General features: G+C 50.0%; 2 protein-coding genes across 5 annotated transcripts in view; one reads left to right on the top strand and one right to left on the bottom strand.

The window, feature by feature from the left end:
- Window positions 1–26,109, top strand: part of LOC147446012 (pleckstrin homology (PH) domain-containing protein) — a 308,711-nt gene that overhangs the window by 60,805 nt on the left and 221,797 nt on the right. For 3 of the 4 annotated variants that reach the window (XM_086525329.1, XM_086525328.1, XM_086525327.1), the window contains exons 14-21: window positions 23,659–23,754; window positions 23,918–23,985; window positions 24,377–24,497; window positions 24,581–24,796; window positions 24,877–25,083; window positions 25,172–25,281; window positions 25,364–25,460; window positions 25,553–25,651. In XM_086525329.1, the coding sequence (XP_086381455.1) occupies window positions 23,659–23,754; window positions 23,918–23,985; window positions 24,377–24,497; window positions 24,581–24,796; window positions 24,877–25,083; window positions 25,172–25,281; window positions 25,364–25,460; window positions 25,553–25,651 (1,014 nt within the window). Of the gene's footprint in view, window positions 1–23,658; window positions 23,755–23,917; window positions 23,986–24,376; window positions 24,498–24,580; window positions 24,797–24,868; window positions 25,084–25,171; window positions 25,282–25,363; window positions 25,461–25,552; window positions 25,652–26,109 lie in introns of those variants that run through there. The other variant, XM_086525330.1, reaches the window with a different exon arrangement.
- LOC147446014 (uncharacterized) lies at window positions 6,856–7,791 on the bottom strand. Its single transcript, XM_086526148.1, has one exon. It carries the CDS (start codon window positions 7,789–7,791, stop codon window positions 6,937–6,939), a length of 855 nt encoding a protein of 284 aa, XP_086382274.1. The 3' UTR covers window positions 6,856–6,936.

Here is a 26,109-nt window from a genome sequence, read left to right as displayed (position 1 = left end):
CTCATGTGAGTCCTGACTCAAGAAGAGCTGATATAAATCCTTCTCCAGTTTTGCTAAAAATGCCCTTTTCTTGCTACGTACTATACGCCGAAGAGCAATCTGAGACTGCTTATATGTGATGATCCCAAGTGTAAGCTCTTTCTGGACTTGGGTTCTCGTCTCTCTGCATTCCTCATCATACCAACTGTTATGAGGCGTGTTCCCAGATCCTCTCTTCTGATCAGGTTGAGTATGTGGGTATGCCTCTTGTGTTGCTCCATGTAGTATCTCTGTCAATTGAGAAGTAATCTCCTCTACAATATATACTGGCTCGGCTGCCCACATCCTATTATAGATCTTTTCCACATAGACTGAATCAGTTTCAGTCGTGAAAGTATATCTTGTGTGTGTCTTCTTCCTTTGTACTTGAGAGGCATTGTATTGGAAGGAGATTGATAAGGTCAATAGAGCATGATCCACTGCAATCCCAACCGGCCTGGGTCCCACCATAAAGTCCTTGATACTAGAAATAAAGCTTGGTGAAGTCATGACATAATCCACTGTACTGGCCCCATGCCTGTGCGGGAAGCATGTGAATCCCCCAGATAACGGGAAATTCTCTAGACCATTAAGTATGGCCAAACCATGTATAGTTGCCATCTCCATCAGATGTCTCCCATATTCAGTGTGTTCTTTATCTTGTGAGTTTCTAGTAAGCCCTCTCTGTGATAAATCCCATTTCCTCAGAAGTATCATAGAATACTGCTTGAGAGTTGGCCATTCTGGCATTAAAGTCTCCTAAGAGAACGATGTCTCCATCTCTAGAGAACTCCCATATGTCATTATTCAATATGGAGAAAGGGGATTGTCCTTTAGGTGAGGAGTAGACTGAGGTACTCGGAGGGAAGTAGCAAATAGCGATATATAGAAATCTACCTGTCTCGGCTCTCATTCTCACCCACATATACCTTGCTTGCTCATCTTTCCTCATAATCTGTAGTAGTGGTTTCAACTCCTCTTTAAATAAGACTGCTACTCCTCCTGAACCCCGGCTACCCTGTAGAGATCTCGTCTGGTCGACCAACTGTTTCCCATAAATAACCCTTCACATGTGGCATACGCTGTCCCGGTATCTGGTGTGTCTCTGAGTAGAAAACTATGTCTCTATCCCTAAAGCTGTCTTCAAAGGCACCTACATCAAGCCTATATGATCCATTACAATTCCACGCCGCTATCCGGAGTGTCGCCCCATACATCTCGCACCGTCATGATGAGCGCTTTTTCAGAACCACTACCTTCCCTCCTCTATAAAAGGCGATTTTCCCCTTTTCTCTTGCTGCCCTGATTTCTGGCATGAACTCTTGCATGTGTGCCACTTGTGCCAATGTAAGGTCATCTCCCAGGAAAATACCAGTTTTCTTAAGAGTTGGCCTCTTCTTTAGAAATTCTTTCCTTATTTCTATATTCGGGAAGCGGAGAATAAGTGCCCTATCCTTTACGTTTCCCTTCTCATCGGTTCCTTTCTTGCCCACTCTCCATGCACTTGTGTGAGTGGGTTCTGTGATGCCCATGCGTTGTATCAGTTCCTTCACTTCTTCATCTACATTCTCTTTGTCTTTGACTCCTGTGACCCGCACATGCAGAGCCCGAGTCTTCCTTTTCTGCTCTTCCTCAATGGTCATATTAATGATGGTGGAGGTAGGTGTGGTCTCGGGCATCTGGGCCTTCCCTTTCTTCGCCTCCTCAATCCATTTCTCTGCTTCATCAACCTTTTCTTGTGTCTTAAAAAGACGTTCCGCCCATGAGGATGCTGTTTTCGATTTCTGTTCATCTCCTTCCCGTAGAGCTTTCATCTGATCCTTCATGTCCTCGAGCTCCTTCAGCACCGAAGGTTGGTCGTCTCCCTTCTCCTTAGTTGCAGATTTGCAAGCCGCCAGTTCTCCTTTTAGCTCCTCGATTATTGCATCTTTTTCCCCCATTTGCTTTTCCATATTTGTTCTCCATGCTTCAAAACTTGCTGATGCCTCATCGATTTTCTTTTGCATAACACATTCTGTTACATTTACTTCGGCCTTGATTAGGTTTCGTAATTCCGTTTTCAAGATCTGACTCTCCTCATTCTGTATCCCCCGGATCTCTCTCCTTAGTTCTCTCATCATGTCTCCATACATGGAGTTCCTGTAGCTCTCAGCGCTCACGTGCATTTCCTTCCTGATGTCGTCTCTCATGTAGTTTAGCTCTGATTTGAGCATCACCTGGACCTTCTCTATCATTAGTTCATCATGTATCTTGGACGTTTTCCCCACTCGTAATGATCCTGGTGATAGTATAGTATCTCTGTTTCTCCGCTTAAAAGTAGCCGTTGTTTTTTTTGGGGTGGTGTAGCTATCTACACCCGGCCCTTCCTCTTCGGTAGGCGGATCCATCGAACCTGGGCCCCAAATGTGGGGTAAGGTACTAGGGTGGGGGATTGAGAATAGGGCCTGCTCGCTCGACGCGTAGGAGGACCAGCTCGCGTATGGGAGAGAGAGACAGAGAGACACGTGTGAACCCACTTCTCGGGCAATGAGCGAAATTTACCTTAGGCTTAAGAGTTTCTTTAAAACTTGAGTTATTGACTTCCTACACGTAGATGAAGGGATTTGCTACGCGTAGGATGTCGGGACCTGCTACGCGTAGTACTGCCGAGCACCCTGCAGCCATGCCCGTGCTCTGCTGCCTCTGTTGTTCTGCGCGCCACCTCTGGTCTACTCTGCGTCACCTACTGCGCGCGATACAACTCCAACGCCGTGTCCTGATTCCCTTGCAATCTGCACGAACTGTGTTCAGCCCCGCTGGTCTGCCGCGCCCCCTACTTGCACCTATGCCCTGCATCAGAACTCCGTTGCCCCCTCTGCTGCTGGTTCCACATCAGTGCCATCGCCGAGCCCCCTGCTACCGCGTAGGAGATGCCCGCGTAGAGAGAGAGAAAAGAAAGAAAGAAAGAAAGCTTTATTAACGTCTTCGAAAGGCAGAACTCGACCTATGAGACAATATCATATACATGTGTTGATGCTCTAGGCATCGGAAAATAAAAAAAGGGTACAAACTGAAATGAGCCTATACTATGCAAGAGGGTGTGGTAGGGTGGTGCATGTGGTGTACAATGTATAGTGTGGGTCCTCGTGTCGAGGTGTGCTCACGCATCATCAGGCTCAACTAGGGGCTGCAAGGTGATACCACCATGAGATGATAGGGAGGGTATCTAAAAACAAGCAACATATGTAGGGTAGAGAATGTGGTACATCGGTGGTGGCCTGCTCAGGTATCTCTGGAATGTTGGATCTCCTGGTGCTGGTACATGACTCTGCTCTAGATACTGATGGTGCAAGGTTAGTATCCTCGAGATCTCCCTCTGGTGACACCCATGTGTCCTGTATCCTGGGAGCCTCGGTCTTCGACGTGCCCTCTGAGACTCTGCCTGCAGAAGGGTAAGCCCTCTACTCTGTGTAGGTAGTGTGGGGGGGTCTGGTCCTGCTCGTCGGAAAAACTGTGTGATGGTAGTCTGTGTCCTGCTATCCTGACTCTGGCGTGGCTGTAACAACTGCTCTCGAACCTCTAAAGCCGCAACCAGGAACTGGCCAAACCTCCTCTGCTCTCGGCCTATCATATGCTGCTGTAATGAGTCTCCAATGCCATATCTCTCTCTCAGCTCTGTATATGCCGGGCATCTCATGACAAAATGCTCCTCACTCTCCACCTCCGTCTGGCAAATCCGGCATGTACGCTCCTCTCGTGGTATGCCTCTGGCTCTGCCACTCTCAATCTCTAGATGATGTGATGACACTCGTAGCTGGCCAATGTTGACCCGAAGTCGGTGTGGCATGTACTCTTGCATGTATGATGGAATCTCAATGAATCCCTGCTCTGAGAACCTCAGAAAATGCTCATAGTAATATAGCATTTTAGGAGGTAGGGTGTCTGTGGGCCTGCGCCATGTCCTCTGAATATATGTATGCCATATCTCCTGTCTGATGACCCTATTCCGCTCAGAGCGTGAGAGGGTATAGGTCGGGGCCTGGGTGTCATATTGGAGTGGTGGTAGTCTATCAATATCAAAACCCTGCTGAGCTAGCCAATCTCTTGTCTGGGCATACCATGAGCTAGTGTCCCCTGCCTGTGCCATCTCTCTAGATGCAATGAAGGCTCTATGAGAGATCCTATCTGGATCCATATCTTTGAATCTGCGAAGAAGGCAAACAGTCTGAAAGAGTGCCTCTACCAACATCGGTGGTGCAGCCAGCTCAGCTCTAATAATGTCGTGTGGAACTAATGGCTTGCTGCGAATCATCCTGGAGATCATAATAATCTGTGGCCTCTCTATCTGTGTCCATACTGAGTCTGCCAGTCCCGGTCCCCAAATGGCCGAGGCATACATGAGTGCAGGTGTGACCAGTGTGTCAAAGAGCCACCCCTTCGTCCGGGGCTCCTGGAAGTGGGCCTGGTGGCACTGTCTCTCCATCAGAGCTAGTGATGCGTATCCTCTGGTAAGTCTATCTCTGGCTGCCTGTGTCATGGAGAAGGTCCCTGATGCTGCGGTGAATGTGACCCCCAGATATACATATGAGCCTGTCACTTCTATATCCCCTCCAGCTACTGTAAATCTACTCTGTCGGCGAATCTGAGCCGATGTATGAAATATGAGAACTTTGGTCTTGCCAAGGTTCACCGTGAGTCCTCTCTGTGAGCCGAAATCATCCAGGGCCTGCAAATGTAGTTGTAGTCCCTCTGCCATCTCTGACATCAGGACAATATCATCTGCATATAAGAGTATGTGTACAGTAGTCCCTGCAATATCCACACCCTCTCCACCCCTGTGCAAGATGAAGTCTACAATCTCGTCAATGTATAGACCAAAGAGTGTAGGTGATAGGGGGCAACCTTGTTTCACACCAATGGTGCTCACAAGGGTGTCAGATAATCCACCCGGGCATCTCACTCTGCCAGATACATGCTCATACAATGCATAGATCCCCCATGCCATCTCCTCTCCAATCCCAAGCGCAGCCAGACATCGGAAAAGTCTCTCTCTAGGTACTGTGTCAAATGCTTTGCGGAAGTCAACGAAGCAGCAATATAATCTCCTCTTCCTCACCCGTGTCTGGTCGATCAGACAACGAAGGGTGAATATATGATCAATAGTAGAGAAAGCTCGGCGGAAGCCTGCCTGTCCTGGTGTCCTCATGCCCTCTCCCTCTGCTAGAGAACTGAGCTCCTCCTCTAAAACCGCGCCATATAGTTTGGCCAGTATAGGACCAATCATGATAGTGCGATATGTGCTAGGATCCATGGCATCCCCAGATTTGTGGATAGGCACGATGGTGTGCGCTGTCCACGACTCTGGGAATCCCTCTGAAAGCGCGCGGTTGAAGAGGTGGGCAATGAGTGGTGCCAATGCATCACAGCCATATATAAGATGCTCTGCCTGTAGGCCTGCCTGATCTCTAGCCCTCCCATGCTGTAGGTGGGATATAGCTTTCTTCACCATGTGGGTGGTGAAGAAAGTAGATGATGTGGGTCGGGTAGTCGATGGCGTAGGTATGGGTGGCTGTCCTGGGATCTCGTATAAGCTCTCGGCATATCTGTGCCATGCCGCGGGGTCCTGAATAGGAGTGGATGGCCTGGGAGGTCTGATCCGACGCCATGCCTCAGCACTATTCTTGCTCATGAGTAAATGATAGATGTCCCAATACTGGTGCTCCTCCCACTCCCGTCTTTTACGACGGGTAAGTGTCTGCATCTTGCGCTGAGCCTGGCGATGTGTAATCTCCCCTCTGATCTCCAGTATATGTAGGTGTCTGTGTAGATCTCGACATTCGTCGTCGTACCACCTGTTTTGTGGCATAGTGCCAGTGCGTGGAGGGTGTGTGTGTATGCGATGTGGGAAACTTTGAGTGGATGACTCGTGTAAGATGGATGTAATGTGTGTGGTGAGTGTGTCCAGAGGGGCTGTGGGGTCTAAGTGTATAAGGTGCTCATGCAGGTGATGTATATAAACAGGAGTGAGCTCATGAGTGAAAGAAATGGTAGTGTAAGTGTGAGGGGGGGAGGCGGGGGGGTCAGCAAGCTGTGTAGCAAAAAGGGAGAATGTGAGATAAGTATGATCCGCCCCTATCGGTGTGCGTGCAACGCTGAAGGAGTGTATAAGCTCTGCTGTCTGGGTAGAGCCCAACAAATAGTCTACTGTGCTCTCTCCGCCACTGTGTGGGAAGCAAGTGAATCCCCCAGAATCTGGCCACCTCGCCATCCCGTTATAAATAACGAGATGGTGCCTGCTGCCAAGCTCAAGAAGGTGTCTGCCATATCCAATGTTGTCCTGTCCCCCATCTGCAGACACTCTACTCACCCCCATGTCCTCTGCATCAAGTGCCCTCATGATCTCCGGCTGCTCCATATCATAGATCTCACACTGTCGGCTCTGTGTCCTCCCGTTGAAGTCCCCCATGAGGAGGACTTCCCCGAGTGATGTGTAGTGAGAAATGTCCTCCGACAGGCGAGAGTAGGGGTCCTGGATAGCATATCGTGATCCATGTGGTGAAAAGTAGCATATGGCAATGTATAGCCCTCTCTCGTGGGTGAGCTCTAGCCGTACCCACATATAGCATGCCTCCTCGTCTCTACTCATCACGTGTATCCGGTTGTGTAAGCTCTGTTTGAATAGTATGGCCACCCCTCTGACCCCCGAGCTGTACTCTGTCTGGTGATGGTCCTGTAAGTCGACTCCCACTGGAATCCTGTGACTACAGGTAGTCCTCTCTCTGGGCTCTCATGTGTCTCCGTAAAACATACAAAGTCATGCTCACTAATGATCTCCGCTAGGCGCTCCGGATGTGTCCATATAGAACCATTGCAGTTCCAGACTGCCCCTCTGAGTGGTGTCTCCTGTGCTAGTGTATGTGTCTCATAGGTCCCGAATCCCTATGAGATTGGGCGGCCGTCGATGAAGATTCTACCATCTCGAAAGAAGGCCTTTTTACCTTCTTTCCGTGCCTGAAGGACCCTGGGCATGCATGATTTCCTGTGCTCGATCTGCATCCTAGTGAGGTCCTCGTCCATAAAGATATGGCCGCCCTGGAGGCCTCGTAAGAGCACCCTTTTGCGAAAAAAGGTGGTGCGGTCCTCATCTCCTCGTAACTGCATGATCAACGGGCGAGCTCGAGTGGTGTCACGACCGGCTCGCCATGCCTTTGTAAAAGGCATAGTCTCTTTGTAGCCTAGTTGGCTACAAAGCTCTCGTGCATCCTCCTCTGCTGAAGGTCCCTCTTTAAGGCCAGTGATCCTAACATTGTGTTTCCTCATCTGGCGCAATCGCTCCTCCTCGAGAGTAAGCTGAACCCTCAAGTGCTCTCCCATGTGAACCTCCTCGCATACCTCCTTCTTGATATTCTTTTTAACTACTTCCACCCATCCCGATTGTTTGGCCTCCATTTCTGTCTGGATCTCTTCTTTGATGTCTGCTTTCCATTTATTTTTGATCTCTACTTCTATGTCTTCGAAGCTCGAGATTTCCCCCTCTTCCCTGGAGATCCGGAGGTGGTTGATGCTTTCTTGTATACGGTGTATCTCCGTGTTGGAGGTGTCACGGAGTTCTTCGAATGCTTTCTTCCAGGCCTCCTTTTCTTCTGTGAGGCCTCTGATGTTATCCTCCATCTGCTTCATCTTTTCCGTCATCCTCCTTACTTCGGCGTTCAGTGCCTTTTCCGCATCTTTCTTGGCCTGTGTGATAGCTCTGGCTATCATGTCCTCCACTTCTTTCCTGTCAAGAGGTGCCATAGTCGAGCTCGAGGAGGCGAGGCTGAGCGCACGGGAAGCCTAGTGTTTACAGCCCATCCCCTTGAATGTTGAGAGAGAGAGTGAGTACCTGCGTGTTGCCCTGTTGCAAATTTCTGTGCAAGGCTGCAGCTGGGTGTGTTGTTGCTGCGGGTAGGCACGTGTGTCGCTGCAGGTGATGAAGGTGCTATGCTGCCGCTGACCTTGCTACCCCACAGGCCCAGCGCGCTGCTCTCCACTGCAGGTCGTCACCTGCCCAGTGTGCAGCTCATCCCCAACAACAGCAGCACGTCGTCACCTCCACAGCACGCAACTCGTCACCTCAGCAGCAGTAGGTCGTCCCCTCCATAGGCCAGCTCGCGCTGAGAGAGAGAGAGAGAGAGAGAGAGAGAGAGAGAGAGAGAGAGAGAGAGAGAGAGAGAGAGAGAGAGATAAAGAAAGAAAAGAAAGAAAGATTTTTAACGTCTATGTCAGGCCGAAATCGGCCTATGAGACAAATCAAATGTACATGGTGTGTATGTCATCCGTCTATCGGAAAGACAAATGAAACAAAACTGATACAAAACTGAACTGAATGTAGGTAATGGAGTATCTGAGGAGGGATGGAGCTCTATCTCTAGGGGTATATGCATGTCTATATGCTCAAGGTAGTACAATCATGAGAATGCATCAAGCTATCTAGCTCCATCCTGTACAAATGGGGGGATGTAAGATGTGGTACATGGGCGGGGCTGGTGCCAAGGCTACCCGGATGAAAGCTGTCGGGTCGGCCCTCACCTGAGCTACTCGCTCCTCAGTGGCACGGCGCTCCCGGGCTCGGATCTCCTCGATCTGTCGGTGGTGGGAGCTCACGCCCCTGTAGCCTGTGACTCGTGGTCGTCGTCTAGCTCGGTTCACCTCCGCCTGTGGGAGTGTCACTCCTCTCTGAGTATCTGGTGAGGTAGGGGTGGCAATCCTCTGAAAGAAGTCTGTGAGTTGCGACTGTCTCCCCTCTGTCTGTGTAGCTGTGCGTGGCTGTAGTAGTGTCCCGATGGCTCTGTATCTCTAGTAAGAAACGTCCGAGCTGTCTCTGATCTCGAGAGTCCATGATCTCTCGGAGAGTGGGCTGTCCTCTGAGTAAGGCCTCATACCTGCCTCTGATCTCAGTGTATGCTCTGCATCTACATACAAAGTGCTCCTCACTCTCCACCTCCTCTGTGCAGGCTCTGCAGACTCGCTCCTCCCTGGGAACACCAGTATGTCTCCCGATCTCAATCTCTAACCTGTGTGAAGCCACTCTCAGCTGACCAATCGCCACCCGTGAGCTATGTGGCATATATGTGTCCATATAGCGTGGTCTCTGTATGAACCCCCCAGACAATATGGTGAGAAACTGGTCTCTGTAATCTGACATCCTCGTCCCCAAGCCAGGTGACTCCCAGACTCTCCTAGTGTATAGCTGCCACAGATCCTGTCTCAATACCAAGTTCCTCTCACTGCGAGAGAGGTGAACATATGGTGAGTGGGGGTCGTACTGGAATGGTGGTAGGCTCTCCATGTCAAGACCGTGTCCCTCAAACCATGCTCTGACCTGTGAGTACCATGCTCTCTCATGCCCATTCTCTGATAGCTGTATAGCTGCCTCAAATGCTCTACGGGTAAGTCTGTCAGGAGGTAGCTCTCTCATCCTCTGGATGAAGCAAACTGTCTGGAATAGTGCCTCTACAACCATAGGTGGTGTGGCGAGCTCGGCTCTAATAATGTCATGTGGCACTGTCTTCTTGCTGCGGAGCAAGCGTGAGATCATTCATACGTGTGGCCTCTCAAGCTGTGTCCACTGGTCAGCTGTCAATCCTGGTGCCCATACTGCCGCCGAGTACATCAAGGCCGGGGTGACTAAGGTGTCGAAAAGCCACCCCTTCGTGCGGGGCTCCTGAAAGTGTGCCTGGTGGCATCTCCGCTCTAGCATGGCCAGAGCTGCATATCCTCGGGTGAGCCTGTCAACAGTAGCCTGCCTCATAGTGAAGGGTCGTGGTAGGCTGGTGAATGTGATGCCAAGGTAGACATAGGAGGTGACTACATCAACCTGTCCTCCTGCTGCTGTGAAGGTGGCAGCGCTCCTCACTGCACTGGATGTGTGAAAGATCATGACCTTGGTTTTACCAAGGTTCACAGTCAACCCCTTGTGTGTGCTGAATTCGTCCAAGGCCTCAAGATGGCGTTGCAAGCCCTCGGGTGACTCTGAAATCTACACAATATCATCAGCATATAACATGATGTGGACCGGAGTACCTGCCAAGTTGCTCCCCTCTCCGCCTGCTCGTAGTATGTAGTCGGAGATCTCGTCGATGTAGAGCCCAAAGAGTGTCGGGGAGAGTGGGCATCCTTGCTTAACACCAATGGTGCTAGCAATGGTCTCTGAAAAGCCGCCTGGGCAACGAACTCGACCCGTCACCCTCTCGTAGAGAGTATATATGGCCCAAATCATCTCTGTCGATACCCCAATGCTGTGAAGGCGCTGGAAGAGTCTCTCGCGTGGGACTGTGTCAAAGGCCTTGCGGAAATCCACAAAGCAGCAGTAAAGCCTCTTGTTCCGCGCCTTTGCCCCATCAATGAGGCAGCGCAGAACGAAGATGTGGTCAGTGGTGGAGAAAGCTCGTCTGAAACCTGCCTGGCCTGGAGCTCGTAAACCCTCGGTCTCTGCGTAGCAGCTGAGCTGTGCCTCAAGTACTGCTCCATATAGCTTGGCCATCGTGTGGCCAATCATGATAGTCCTGTAGTTCCCTGGGTCCAAGGTGTCGCCAGATTTGTGGATAGGCACTATGGTGTGCTGTGTCCACTCCTCTGGGAAGCCCTCCCCTATAGCCCGGTTGAGAACATGTGCAATCAACGGGGCTATAGTGGAGGCCGCATAAATGATGTGCTCACTCTGTAATCCAGTGTGGTCAACTGATCGTCTGTGCTGCATGCGGCGTATGGCCCTCTCTACCATCTCTGCTGTAAAGGAGGAGGAGCACGTGGGGCGTGGCTCATGTGGCTGTGGGATAGGAGGCTGCCCTGGCACCTCATAGAGGCGCTCTGCATAATCATGCCATATCTGGGGATCCTCAATAGCTGTGGTCGGACGTGGCTCGCGCAGGGTGCGCCATGCCGTCGCGCTATCTATGCTCATGAATAGGCGGTATAGCTCAAGCTCCTGTGCCTCTTCGAATGCTCGCCGCTTTTGGCGTGTCAGCGTCTTCATATCTCGTCTGGCCTCTCTCTCTGTGATCTCTCCTAAGGCTCGCCGTGCACGGAGGCGTCGGTATAACTCTCTGCACTCATCATCATACCAGCGATTCTGAGGCATAGTCCCGGGGGGGGGAGTGCGTCCTGTGTGAGTGGTGTGTGGAAAAGAGCTAATAGTTGAAGTGTGGAGAACGGAAGAGATATGTGATGTGAGAACTGAGAGTGGTGTGGATGGGTGGAGGAGGCATAGGCCATGCTCGACCTCGGCCGAGTAAAGAGAGGCTAGCTCATGTGTGAAATGGATGGTGGTGTGTGGAGTGTGTGCTGTGGAGCTGTGTGGGATGGTATCTCCGGTGATGGAGAAAGAGAGGTATGTGTGGTCGGCTCCGATGGGTATGGGTGGAATGGTGAAGGATGTGATAAGGTGTGTAGCCTCCCTGGGTCCCAGAATATAGTCCACTGTACTCCCCCCTCCCTCTGTAACTCCATGTGGCATACAAGTCAGGCGCCCTGAGGTGGGCCACTGGGCCATCCTGTTATAAATAACGAGACGGTGCTGGGAGCCAAGTCGAAGTAGGTGTCGTCCGTAGGCTGTGACTGGAGCTCTGTCTGCTGTATCTCTCATAGTAGCCTCCTCATCTAGAGTGTGTAGTGCCTCTGGGTCCTCGTGGTCATATGCCTCACACTGCTCACTGCGCGTACGAGCATTGAAGTCTCCCATAAGGAAGACTTCACCCAGTGTGGAGTACTCCATAATCTCCTCCGTGAGGCATGCGTACGGTGACTCCTGCTCAATAGGGGCGAATCTGGAGCCTGTGGGAGCAAAGTAGCAAAGGGCAATGTAGACGATCCTGTCTCGTGAGAGCTCGAGGCGAATCCACATGTATCGGGCCTGTGGGTCCCGGGCAACAATCTGTAGTCTGCTGTGAAGCCCCTGTCTAAAGAGTATGGCCACTCCTCCTGAACCGCGAGTGGTGTGCTGGCGCATACATCCCCGATGTAGAGACTCCCATTGGAAACCATGTATCTGTGGTAACCCTCTCTCTGGGCTCTCGTGTGTTTCTGTAAGTAGAATGATGTCTCGACCTCTCATCACCTCCTCAAGTCTCTCTGGGTGTGTCCATAGGTCTCCATTGCAATTCCAAACCGTAACATGAATCTCCTCGTGTGTCCTACAGGCCGCGAGTCCCTATGCGATGGTCTTGCCATCAATGATAACCCTACCATCTCGATATACTGCTTTCTTCCCTTCTTTGCGGGCTTGGTGGACTCTAGGCATGCACGTGCGGCGGTGATCTTGTTGCATCTTTGTGAGGTCATCATCAAGATAAATCGGGGGGCCTTCTAGCCCTCTCAAGATGACCCTCTTTCGGAGGAAAGAAGTTCGAGACTCCTCGGAGGCGAATTGGAGGATGAGAGCTCTCTTCTTTGGATCTTTGCCGGCTCTCCAAACTTTGGAGAAAGGGATCTCTTCTTCCTTGTATCCCACTTTCTTGCATAAGGCTTTCCCATCGCTCTCGGGTGTGGACCCTTCTTCTTCTTTGATGCCGGTCACTCGCACATTGAGACGGCGAGCTTGTCGCATTTTCTCCTCCTCGATGGTTGTGTGTACGATGAGTACCTCATCTTTTTGGGCTTCCTCTGTTGCTACCTTCTTGATATTCTTTTTGACCACTTCGACCCATCCTTCTTTGGTGGCTTCTAATTTGTCCTCAATGCTTGCGGTGAGGGCTTTGGTGATCTCCTCCTTGAGGGCTTCCTTAGCCTCCTCTTTAATCGCTCCTTCCTCGGGGGTGAGGGATGTGATGGAAGCATGAAGGAGGTCGATTTGTGCCTTCATCTCTTCTTGCTCTTTCCTCCATCTCTCCCTCTCCTTCTCGTTCCCCCGTGCCCTTCTCTCCTTCTCCTCTTTGAGGTTTTGGATTTCCGCTTTCATGTCCTCTTTTTCTTCGTTCCATAGCTTGATGAAGGTGGCTTTCTCCTCCCTCCATATCTCTCTCTCCATCCACCATTCTTTCATGTCCTTCTCCAATTGTGCAAGCCTCTTGTTCGTGAGCATGAAGGTTGTCTTCATTGTCGATTTCGGCGTCTTGATGATGGGGGAAGACATAGTTGTATTCGGAGCTACCCTCTCTTCATATTGTGAAGAAGAGGGGAGAAGGGGAGTACGTGTGTGTATGCGTGTATGTGTGTAGTGTGTGTGTGGGTATGTATCCGTGTCTGTGTGTGTGTGTGTGTGTGTGTGAGAGAGAGAGAGAGAGAGAGAGAGAGAGAGAGAGAGAGAGAGAGAGAGAGAGAGAGAGAGAGAGAGAGAGAGAGAGAGAGTGTGATCGGGAGGAGGAGGGGCTGCGTGAGGGGGAGGCTGGAGGGGGGCAGTTCAGCAGCAGCAGCAGGTTGCTATAACAGTGGCAGCAACAGGCGGGTACTGGGGGTGCTGTGCAGGTGGGGTGGGCGCGCTGAGTAGCTGGGGTGACACAGCAGCGCGCTGTACAGCAGTAATGTGCCTGGAGCAGGAGGAGGGCGCTGGTGCAGCAGGTCCGCGTGCTGGTGGAGCACAGCAGCAGGTCCGCGAGAGATGCAGCACAGCAGCAGGTCCGCGCGCTGGTGTAGCACAGCAGCACAGCAGCAGGTCCGCGAGAGAGAGAGAGAGAGAGAGAGAGAGAGAGAGAGAGAGAGAGAGAGAAGAGAGAGAGAGAGAGAGAGAGAGAGAGAGAGAGAGAGAAGAAAGAAAGAAAGAAAGATTTTTAACGTCTATGTCAGGCCGAAATCGGCCTATGAGACAAATCAAATGTACATGGCGTGTATGTCATCCGTCTATCGGAAAGACAAATGAAACAAAACTGATACAAAACTGAACTGAATGTAGGTAATGGAGTATCTGAGGAGGGATGGGGTTCTATCTCTAGGGGTATATGCATGTCTATATGCTCAAGGTAGTACAATCATGAGAATGCATCAAGCTCTCTAGCTCCATCCTGTACAAATGGGGGGATGTAAGATGTGGTACATGGGCGGGGCTGGTGCCAAGGCTACCCGGATGAAAGCTGTGGAGAGAGAGAGAGAGAGAGAGAGAGAGAGAGAGAGAGAGAGAGAGAGAGAGAGAGAGAGAGAGAGAGAGAAATGAAATGTTATATTAACGTCTTCAAAAGGCCAAAATGACCTATGAGACCAATCAGTTACAAAATAGTGAATCTAATACCATGTCTGGGTACAAAAGAACTAGAAGTGGAACAAAATACTACTACTACTACTACAATCTAAATCTACGTGGGTGTAGCAGCTGATACAATAGGTACCCGGTAAACTGGATGTAACAGTGTGTGAAACAAAGATGGAAGAAATGGTGAGGATCCATCCTCATCTGCACTCTGGATGTCGAGAGAGTATGGCTCGAATCTTCTGTTGTAGTCTCCGTCGATGCTGTGTAGCTCCTCTCCTCAGTCGCGGTCGTCTGTATCTGTGTAGCTCCAATGCTCGGTCGATGAGAGTGCCAGTAGTGGTCGAATGAGTGTGGGACGAGCTCTGCAGTGGTGGCTGCTGAGAGAGAGAGAGAGAGAGAGAGAGAGAGAGAGAGAGAGAGAGAGAGAGAGAGAGAGAGAGAGAGAGAGAGAGAGAGAGAGAGAGAGAGAGAGAGAGAGAGAGAGAAAGAAAGAAAGATTTTTAACGTCTATGTCAGGCCGAAATCGGCCTATGAGACAAAACAGATGTACATGGTGTGTATGTCATCCGTCTATCGGAAAGACAAATGAAACAAAACTGATACAAAACTGAACTGAATGTAGGTAGTGGAGTATCTGAGGAGGGATGAAGCTCTATCTCTCTAGAGGTATATGCATGTCTATATGCTCAAGGTAGTACAATCATGAGAATGCATCAAGCTATCTAGCTCCATCCTATACTAATGGGGGGATGTAAGATGTGGTACATGGGCGGGGCTGGTGCCAAGGCTACCCGGATGAAAGCTGTCGGGTCGGCCCTCATCTGAGCTACTCGCTCCTCAGTGGCACGGCGCTCTCGGGCTCGAATCTCCTCGATCTGTCGGTGGTGGGAGCTCGCGCCCCTGTAGCCTGTGACTCGTGGTCGTCGTCTAGCTCGGCTCACCTCCGCCTGTGGGAGTGTCACTCCCCTCTGAGTGTCTGGTGAGGGAGGGGCGGCAATCCTCTGAAAGAAGTCTGTGAGCTGCGACTGTCTCCCCTCTGTCTGTGTAGCTGTGTGGCTGTAGTAGTGTGTCCCGATGGCTCTGTATCTCTAGTAAGAAACGTCCGAGCTGTCTCTGATCTCGAGAGTCCATGATCTCTCGGAGAGTGGGCTGTCCTCTGAATAAGGCCTCATACCTGCCTCTGATCTCAGTGTATGCTCTGCATCTACATACAAAGTGCTCCTCACTCTCCACCTCCTCTGTGCAGGCTCTGCAGACTCGCTCCTCCCTGGGAACACCAGTGTGTCCCGATCTCAATCTCTAACCTGTGTGAAGCCACTGTCAGCTGACCAATCGCCACCCGTGAGCTATGTGGCATATGTGTCCATATAGCGTGGTCTCTGTATGAACCCCCCAGATAATATGGTGAGAAACTGGTCTCTGTAATCTGACATCCTCGTCCCCAAGCCAGGTGACTCCCAGACTCTCCTAGTGTATAGCTGCCACAGATCCTGTCTCAATACCAAGTTCCTCTCACTGCGAGAGAGGTGAATATATGGTGAGTGGGGGTCGTACTGGAATGGTGGTAGGCTCTCCATGTCAAGACCGTGTCCCTCAAACCATGCTTTGACCTGTGAGTACCATGCTCTCTCATGCCCACTCTCTGATAGCTGTATAGCTGCCTCAAATGCTCTACGAGTAAGTCTGTCAGGAGGTAGCTCTCTCATCCTCTGGATGAAGCAAACTGTCTGGAATAGTGCCTCTACAACCATAGGTGGTGTGGCGAGCTCGGCTCTAATAATGTCATGTGGCACTGTCTTCTTGCTGCGGAGCAAGCGTGAGATCATACATACGTGTGGCCTCTCAAGCTGTGTCCACTGGTCAGCTGTCAATCCTGGTGCCCATACTGCCGCCGAGTACATCAAGGCCGGGGTGCCTAAGGTGTCGAAAAGCCACCCCTTCGTGCGGGGCTCCTGAAAGTGTGCCTAGTGGCACCTCCGCTCTAGCATGGTTAGAGCTGCATATCCTCGGGTGAGCCTGTCAGCAGCAGCCTGCCTCATAGTGAAGGGTCCTGGTAGGCTGGTGAATGTGATGCCAAGGTAGACATAGGAGGTGACTACATCAACCTGTCCTCCTGCTGCTGTGAAGGTGGCAGCGCTCCTCACTGCACTGGATGTGTGAAAGATCATGACCTTGGTTTTGCCAAGGTTCACAGTCAACCCCCTGTGTGTGCTGAATTTGTCCAAGGCCTCAAGATGGCGTTGCAAGCCCTCGGGTGACTCTGAAATCAACACAATATCATCAGCATATAACATGATGTGGACCGGAGTACCTGCCAAGTCGCTCCCGTCTCCCCCTGCTCGCAGTATGTAGTCGGAGATCTCGTCGATGTATAGCCCAAAGAGTGTCGGGGAGAGTGGGCATCCTTGCTTAACACCAATGGTGCTAGCAATGGTCTCTGAAAAACCGCCTGGGCAACGAACTCGACCTGTCACCCTCTCGTAGAGAGGATATATGGCCCAAATCATCTCTGTTGGTACCCCAATGCTGTGAAGGCGCTGGAAGAGTCTCTCGCGTGGGACTGTGTCAAAGGCCTTGCGGAAATCCACAAAGCAGCAGTAAAGCCTCTTCTTCCGCGCCTTTGCCCCATCAATGGGGCAGCGCAGAACGAAGATGTGATCAGTGGTGGAGAAAGCTCGTCTGAAACCTGCCTGGCCTGGAGCTCGTAAACCCTCGGTCTCTGCGTAGCGGCTGAGCTGTGCCTCAAGTACTGCTCCATATAGCTTGGCCATCGTGTGGCCAATCATGATAGTCCTGTAGTTCCCTGGGACCAGGGTGTCGGCAGATTTGTGGATAGGCACTATGGTGTGCTGTGTCCACTCCTCTGGGAAGCCCTCCCCTATAGCCCGGTTGAAGACATGTGCAATCAACGGGGCTATAGTGGAGGCCGCATAAATGATGTGCTCACTCTGTAATCCAGTATGGTCAGCTGATCGTCTGTGCTGCATGCGGTGTATGGCCCTCTCTACCATCTCTGCTGTAAAGAAGGAGGAGCACGTGGGGCGTGGCCCGTGTGGCTGTGGGATAGGAGGCTGCCCTGGCACCTCATAAAGTCGCTCTGCATAATCATGCCATATCTGTGGATCCTCAATAGCTGTAGTCGGACGTGGCTCGCGCAGGGTGCGCCATGCCGTCGCGCTATCCATGCTCATGAATAGGCGGTATAGCTCAAGCTCCTGTGCCTCCTCGAATGCTCGCCGCTTTTGGCGTGTCAGCGTCTTCATATGCCGTCTGGCCTCTCTCTCTGTGATCTCTCCTAAGGCTCGCCGTGCACGGAGGCGTCGGTATAGCTCTCTGCACTCATCTTCATACCAGCGGTTCTGAGGCATAGTCCCGGGAGGGGGAGTGCGTCCTGTGTGAGTGGTGTGTGGAAAAGAGCTAATAGCTGAAGTGTGGAGAACGGAAGAGATATGTGATGTGAGAACTGAGAGTGGTGTGGATGGGTGGAGGAGGCATAGGCCATGCTCGACCTCGGCCGAGTAAAGAGGGGCTAGCTCGTGTGAAATGGATGGTGATGTGTGGAGTGTGCGCTGTGGAGCTGTGTGGGATGGTATCTCCGGTGATGGAGAAAGAGAGGTATGTGTGGTCGGCTCCGATGGGTATGGGTGGAATGGTGAAGGATGTGATAAGGTGTGTAGCCTCCCTGGGTCCCAGAATATAGTCCACTGTACTCCCCCCTCCCTCTGTAACTCCATGTGGCATACAAGTCAGGCGCCCTGAGGTGGGCCACTGGGCCATCCCGTTATAAATAACGAGACGGTGCTGGGAGCCAAGTCGAAGTAGGTGTCGTCCGTAGGCTGTGACTGGAGCTCTGTCTGCTGTATCTCTCATAGTAGCCTCCTCATCTAGAGTGTGTAGTGCCTCTGGGTCCTCGTGGTCATATGCCTCACATTGCTCACTGCGCGTACGAGCATTGAAGTCTCCCATAAGGAAGACTTCACCCAGTGTGGAGTACTCCATAATCTCCTCCGTGAGGCATGCGTACGGTGACTCCTGCTCAATAGGGGCGAATCTGGAGCCTGTGGGAGCAAAGTAGCAAAGGGCAATGTAGACGATCCTGTCTCGTGAGAGCTCGAGGCGAATCCACATGTATCGGGCCTGTGGGTCCCGGGCAACAATCTGTAGTCTGCTGTGAAGCCCCTGTCTAAAGAGTATGGCCACTCCTCCTGAACCGCGAGTGGTGTGCTGGCGCATACATCCCCGATGTAGAGACTCCCATTGGAAACCATGTATCCGTGGTAACCCTCTCTCTGGGCTCTCGTGTGTCTCTGTAAGTAGAATGATGTCTCGAGCTCTCATCACCTCCTCAAGTCTCTCTGGGTGTGTCCATAGGTCTCCATTGCAATTCCAAACCGTGACATGAATCTCCTCGTGTGTCCCACAGGCCGCGAGTCCCTATGCGATGGTCTTGCCATCAATGATGACCCTGCCATCTCGATATATTGCCTTCTTCCCTTCTTTGCGGGCTTGGTGGACTCTAGGCATGCACGCGCGACGGTGATCTTGTTGCATCTTTGTGAGGTCATCATCAAGATAAATCGGGGGGCCTTCTAGCCCTCTCAAGATGACCCTCTTTCGGAGGAAAGAAGTTCGAGACTCCTCGGAGGCGAATTGGAGGATGAGAGCTCTCTTCTTTGGATCTTTGCCGGCTCTCCAAACTTTGGAGAAAGGGATCTCTTCTTCCTTGTATCCCACTTTCTTGCATAAGGCTTTCCCATCGCTCTCGGGTGTAGACCCTTCTTCTTCTTTGATGCCGGTCACTCGCACATTGAGACGGCGAGCTTGTCGCATCTTCTCCTCCTCGATGGTTGTGTGTACGATGAGTACCTCATCTTTTTGGGTTTCCTCTCTTGCTACCTTCTTGATATTCTTTTTGACCACTCCGACCCATCCTTCTTTGGTGGCCTCTAATTTGTCCTCAATGCTTGCGGTGAGGGCTTTGGTGATCTCCTCCTTGAGGGCTTCCTTAGCCTCCTCTTTAATCTCTCCTTCCTCGGGGGTGAGGGATGTGATGGAAGCATGAAGGAGATCGATTTGTGCCTTCATCTCTTCTTGTTCTTTCCTCCATCTCTCCCTCTCCTTCTCGTTCTCCCGTTCCCTTCTCTCCTTCTCCTCTTTGAGGTTTTGGATTTCCGCTCTCATGTCCTCCTTCTCTTCGTTCCATAGCTTGATGAAGGTGGCTTTCTCCTCCCTCCATATCTCTCTCTCCATCCACCATTCTTTCATGTCCTTCTCCAATTGTGCAAGCCTCTTGTTCGTGAGCATGAAGGTTGTCTTCATTGTCGATGTCGGCGTCTTGATGGTGGGGGAAGACATGGTTGTCTTCGAAGCTACCCTCTCTTCATATTGTGAAGAAGAGGGGAGAAGGGGAAGAGAGGGAGTACGTGTGTGTATGCGTGTATGCGTGTATTATGTGTGTGGGTATGTATCCGTTTGTGTGTGTGTGTGTGTGTGTGTGTGTGAGAGAGAGAGAGAGAGAGAGAGAGAGAGAGAGAGAGAGAGAGAGAGAGAGAGAGAGAGAGAGAGAGAGAGAGAGAGAGAGAGAGAGAGAGATGGCTGCGTGATGGGGAGCGAGTAGGGGCTACGTGAGGGGGAAGCTGGAGGGGGGGGCTGCGCGAGGGGAAGAGAGGGAGTACGTGTGCAGCAAGGAGAGGCAGTTCAGCAGCAGCAGCAGGTATAACAGCGGCAACAACAGGCAGATACTGGGGGTGCTGTGCAGGTGGGGTGGGCGCGCTGGGCAGTTGGAGAGAGAGAGAGAGAGAGAGAGAGAGAGAGAGAGAGAGAGAGAGAGAGAGAGAGAGAGAGAGAGAGAGAGAGAGAGAGAGAGAGAGAGAGAGAGAGAGAGAGAGAGAGAGAGAGAGAGAACACAAGTGCTCTACAAATGATGCTCAACTAGGGTAAACACACAGAGAGAGAGAGAGAGAGAGAGAGAGAGAGAGAGAGAGAGAGAGAGAGAGAGAGAGAGAGAGAGAGAGAGAGAGAGAGAGAGAGAGAGAGAGAGAACACAAGTGCTCTACAAATGATGCTCAGCTAGGGTAAACACACACAGAGAGAGAGAGAGAGAGAGAGAGAGAGAGAGAGAGAGAGAGAGAGAGAGAGAGAGAGAGAGAGAGAGAGAATGAAATGAAATGATATATTAACGTCTTCAAAAGGCCAAAATGACCTACGAGACGAAGTTGTTACAACATAGTGAATCTGATACCATGTCCCGAATAAAAAAGAATTGAAACAAAAAATACAACTACTACAAACTGGGGTTGTATGGATGTGCCCAGTGCAACGTGGGGGGGATATGGTCATCCTCATTTGCACTCTGGAGGTCGAGATCTCAAGTATGGCTCGAATCCTCAGCTGTAGTCTCTGTCGATACTGTGTAGCTCCTCTCCTCAATCGCTGTCATCTAGATCTTCTTAGCTCCAATGCGCGGTCTATGAGAATGCCAGTAATGATAGTATGAGTGCGGATAGAGCTCTGCAATGGTGGTTGCTCCTCAAGTTGCTCCTCTGGGTGTCCAATATCTAGTGTAAAGAAATCTGTAATCTGTCTCTGGGACTGTTTCTCTCTAGCTCTCCTCAGTAACGTGTCTCTATGCTTGTGTAACTTGAGAGAGAGAGAGAGAGAGAGAGAGAGAGAGAGAGAGAGAGAGAGAGAGAGAGAGAGAGAGAGAGAGAGAGAGAGAGAGAGAGAGAGAGAGAGAGAGAGAGAGAGAGAGAGAGAGAGAGAGAGAGAGAGAGAGAGAGAGAGAGAGTCGTCGGCGAATCTCATCAATTTCCCCCATGGTTAGTAGTCTGACTGGGCGTCGTGCATGTCTGGCCAGCGTGCTCCGAATCTTCTAATGTAGCCTGCGTCGATGCTGTGTAGTCCATCGCAGTCGTGGGCGCCTGGATTTCCCTAGTTCAATCGCTTGGTCGATCAGTGTGCCTCTGGTGTGAGATGAGGGGGAGCTGTGCTGTGGGAGTGGCTCTTGCGGCTGTCCCGTGTCTGCTCTGAAGAAGTCTGTGATCCGTCTTTGAGAGTGGCTAGCCTCGCCATTCATCAGGCTATCACTGTGTCTGCGCAACTCGAGCAAGAACAAACCCAGTCATCTCTGATCTTCGTATCCCATTACTCTTGAGAGTGGTCCAAAAACCTCGCTGAACAAGCAATGGAAGCGGCCTCGTATCTCGTAGTAGACGGGGCAGCGGCATGTATAATGCAGCTCTGTCTCAGGTTCCATGCACACAAGGGGCATGTCTAGGCCTCTGCTGGTACTCCGCTGTATCTCCCAGTCTCAATCCGCAGCTGGTGAGACGATGTGCGTAACTGGCCACAATAGCACATCGTATCCCATGAGACAAGTGGGTATCCATGTATCTGGGTCTCGTCACCAAAGCATCTTCCATAAGTTGGAGAAGATGGTCTTTGTAGAAAGCCATCTTCGTGCCCAATTCTTGTGCTGGTTGTAGCCATGTCCTCCTGGTGTCTAGCTGGGTCAGGTCTTGGCGGATGAGCTTGGTGATCTTTGATTGTGTAAGAATGAGGGATGGTGCATCCAATGAGTACTGGAATGGTGGCAGCCTGTCTATGCTGAACCCATGCGCGTGAAACCATGATGTCATCTCCCCATACCAGCATGTTGAGAGAGAGAGAGCGAAATGAAATGAAATGAAATGTTATATTAACGTCTTCAAAAGGCCATAATGACCTATGAGACCCGAAAGTTACAAAGTGGTGGATCTGATACAAAGTCAGAGTAACAAAATAACCTAACAACAGTACAAAACAAAACAAAGATATATACTATGGGGTCCTAAGTTGATCGATGTGAACCAAGCAAAAGACTAAGCAAAAAAAGGGTGGCTTGTTGGGATAGCTGAATCACAAGAGATCTAGCATCGGTTGTTGGCGAATCTCATCAATTTCCTCCATGGTCAGTAGTCTGACCGGGTGTCGTGCATGCATGGCGAGCGTGCTCCGAATTTTCTGTCGTAGCCTCCGTCGATGCTGTGTAGTTCTTCGCAGTCGCGGCCGCCTGGATTTCCCCAGTTCAATCGCTCGGTCAATCAATGTGCCTCTGGTGTGAGACGAGGGGGGGCTCTGCTGTGGGAGTGGCTCTTGCGGCTGTCCCGTGTCTGCTCTGAAGAAGTCCGTGATCCGTCGTTGAGACTGGCTAGCCTCGCCATTCATCCGGCTATCTCTGAGTCTGCGCAGCTCGAGCAAGAACAAACCCAGACATCTCTGATCTTCGTATCCCATGACTCTTGAGAGTGGTCCAAAACCTTCTCTGAACAAGCAATGGAAGCGGCCTCGTATCTCGTAGTAGACGGGGCAGCGACATGTATAGTGTAGCTCTGTCTCAGGTTCCATGTTACACAAGGGGCATGTCTTGTCCTCTGCTGGTACTCTACTGTATCTCCCAGTCTCAATCCGCAACTGGTGAGAAGATGTGCGTAACTGGCCAATAGCACATCGTATCCCATGAGACAAGTGGGTATCCATGTATCTGGGTCTCACCACAAAACCATCTTCCGTAAGTTGGAGAAGGTGGTCTTTGTATAAAGCCATCTTCGTGCCCAATTCCTGTGCTGGTTGTATCCATGTCCTTCTGGTGTCTAGCTGGGTCAGGTCTTGGCGTATGAGCTTGGTGATCTCTGATTGTGTAAGGGTGAGAGATGGTGCATCCAATGAGTAATGGAATGGTGGCAGCCGGTCTATGCTGAACCCATGTGCCTGAAACCATGATGTCATCTCCCCATACCAGCATGTTGTATCTCCTTGTATGGCTAACTGTCGAGAGGATTCAAGTGCTATGCGAGCATATCTGTCTCTAGGAAGTTCCCATGTGCGGTTTATGAAGGAGACTGATCTGGTGAGCGCCTCCACCACAAGTGGGGGGGCCGCTAGCTCTGCTCGAATAATGGTCCGTGGTACTGATGCCTTGGCTCTAATGAGCCGCGAGATCATAGAGACGAGAGGTTTCTCCATGTTCCCCCATCGGTCTGAGCGACCCGTCCTCCCGTGGTGATCCAGTGAAGGTCCCCATATCTCGGTTCCATAGAGCAATGCTGAAGCCACCAAGGTGTCAAAGAGCCAGAGCTTCGTTCGTGGCTCCTGAAACTGAACCTGCGAACACATCCTCTCCAATCTACCCAATGCTGCCTGGGCTCTAGTAAGTCTGGTACGATTCCTGGTACCTAGAACACAGGCATACAAAGACCGTAAGGCTGTGGAGACCTGCCCCGTTGATAGAGCTTAAGATCTAGTGGCATCTCTCCTCTTCATTAGATGTACATCTGTACATGAGCAGATAGGTGAATATGAGTTGCAGACGGGGCTTAGTTTTGGCAAGTAGGGTGAGGGTTTACACTTATTTTACCATGGTTACTTCTCGTTGAGGTGTGAAGATTGTGCCCTTTAAGGTTATCTTTGACGATAGTTTATCCTTGATGTATTGACTTCTTGAGCGTTGCTTTGCAAAATTCCAGTATCTGAAGGCCAGCATTGACGAAGTGCTCAACTTCTTTTCAAATAGTGATGCAGTCAGTCAAACAGTTGCGTTAGAGACGGCTGCGGCACTTCAGGTACATGATGATGCTGTGAAATTTTGGAAATGATCATTTTGTTTGTAATTGACAGTAATTGTATTAGATTCACCACTTTGTATTTGATGGTCTCATAGGTCATTTTGCCCTTTTGTTGAAGACGTTAATATATCATTTCATTTCATTTCATTTCTTTTCCCAGGCCACTTTTGGGGAAGTAGCTAGAAGCGCCCAACAACAGCTGAATGAAGCTCTGAAACAACGACCCCAGTAAGTTGCTTCTTGTTGTGATTTCTACACCTTATAGACTTTGACAAGGCAAGTCAATAGTTTATTGAGCTATATAACTTAGAAGTTTATTGAATTGTTACTTCAAGGCAAGTCAATAGTTTATTGAGCTATATAACTTAGAAGTTTCTTGAATTGTTACTTCAAGACATGTATCCTTTAGCTTTTGTAGGAGTTTACTATGACGAAGACATGAAACCACAAGGTTATAAATTTTGACTAGCAGACTCCTTTTCTTTTCATAAGATCATGTCTTATTGTCCCTTTTCTTGTTAGAAAACATCAGTTTTCAATCGAGTCGTACTTGGTTTGTTTTAGGTCAAATTGCTACTGTAGGCCTTCTGTAAAGCATGTCCTATCTTGCACCCTGCAGGTTCTCTTTGTACCTTGACATTGCCGCACCAAAAATAATTGTTCCATCTGAGTTCTATCCAGATGGTAAACGCCTAAGCAAACTTCTACTCGATCTTGGACATCTTACGCTGCAAACAGAGGTTGGTTGGGGTTAATCACACTTCACAGCTTGAATTTCTGTTGTTTCTCCTGTTTGAAATTTGATTCTTTATCCTTGTACTAGGAGCCAAGCCTTGGGGAATCTCAAGAAGAGCAGGACTTGTATATGCATTTCAGGCTTGGCTTGACTGATGTACAAATATTCCTTCTGGATGGAGATTTTGATTGGAGAGATCACTATAATGTGTCCAGTGGAAGCCCTGGAAGACTGAAATTTCAAGATTCTGGTTCTCATTTCTCTGTTTTGGAGAGATGTGGCATTGCAGTTGCTTTGCAGCAGGTGCAAACCTTCTGTCTCTTATCATTCTCTCTTATTCATCACCATACCTTACTTTGGTTGACCTAATAACAGTGTTACAGATATGTGTGCCACATCCTGCTTATCCTACAACTAGGGTGGCTGTGCGTTTGCCATCTCTAGGATTTCAATTTTCGCCCGCTCGATACCACAGGCTTATGCAGGTGTTCAAAATGTTCCAATCAGACAGCTCCAAGGAAGATGAGAAAGCTTTTCGGCCCTGGGATCCAGCAGATTTTGAAGGAGAGGTTTCTGTCTTAGTCTGGAAGGTATCTATTCTAATTTGAAGTCGAATCATCAATCCAGAATGTTTCCCAAAGTTGTGTCAAATATATGAGCCTTGAACCAATGCAACAGGGTGTTGGAAATAGGGAAGCTGTGTGGCAGCGTAGCTATGCAGCATTAGCTGGCCCTTTCTTATATGTACTGGATTCACCATCAGCGACTTCAGCCAAGAGGCGAGTTAGGTAAGAAGCTCTGTTCCCAGAAACATTCACCATAATGCTGTTTAAAAGGACAGTCAATATTAACCATGGCAACTATGGGCAGTTTTAATGGTAAGCAAGTGATAGCCGTCCCCCCAGAATCTATTGGAGGGGTAACAAACGTCCTTGCAGTGTGTGATGGGGGCCAGTTCAATAACAAGGTTTGTGAAGTATATTCATGTGACGAAAAGAAAGTGATTTCTCTTTCTGATGGCTCTTCATAAATATCTCACAATTGTATTCTCTATTGAAGGTTGCAGAGTCTGTAAATACTTTACTACTACGTTTTGACGATGAAGAGACAAGGGATGCCTGGCTAGGACGTCTTCAGGCTGCAGTATACCGTTCTTCAGTAAGGATTATGCCATTTATATTTTTTATGCAGTCTGGTTGTTGGGTGTTAATTGATTTTGCGTAAAGGGTACTTAATAGAAAATAAAAAGACCTTAAGATTTGAACTTTAGACAAAAACTCTGTAGCTCATTAGTCAAACCAGAACGGTAGCCCTTGAGCTGCTTCTCCAATGAAACCGGATAGAAGGAAGTGGCAATGTTTCCCAAAATCTCTCGTTGTAGGTCATAAGTGTGTTGTTCTATGTCATTCTCAAATGGTTCCAAGCCATCAAAATCTTTGTTTCAAATTTAGGTGTCAACCATGAAGAGAAAAACATTCTCTTGAACCTTACCCAAGTACCGGGTGCCTCTCCTTGCAAAAGTAAGGTCAACCACCAAGTCTGAGCTTTTCCTTTTCTGAACCTTGGAAGCTTTTGTAAGTTGCCTCTGTAAAAGGCGGCACCAACCTGCTCTATGA

Source organism: Adiantum capillus-veneris, chromosome 12 (assembly GCF_014529385.1).
Source record: "Adiantum capillus-veneris isolate H3 chromosome 12, ASM1452938v2, whole genome shotgun sequence".
Lineage (NCBI taxonomy): Eukaryota > Viridiplantae > Streptophyta > Polypodiopsida > Polypodiales > Pteridaceae > Adiantum > Adiantum capillus-veneris.
The sequence above is the reverse complement of the archived record's forward strand: the minus strand, read 5'-3'. Positions and strand labels throughout refer to the sequence as shown.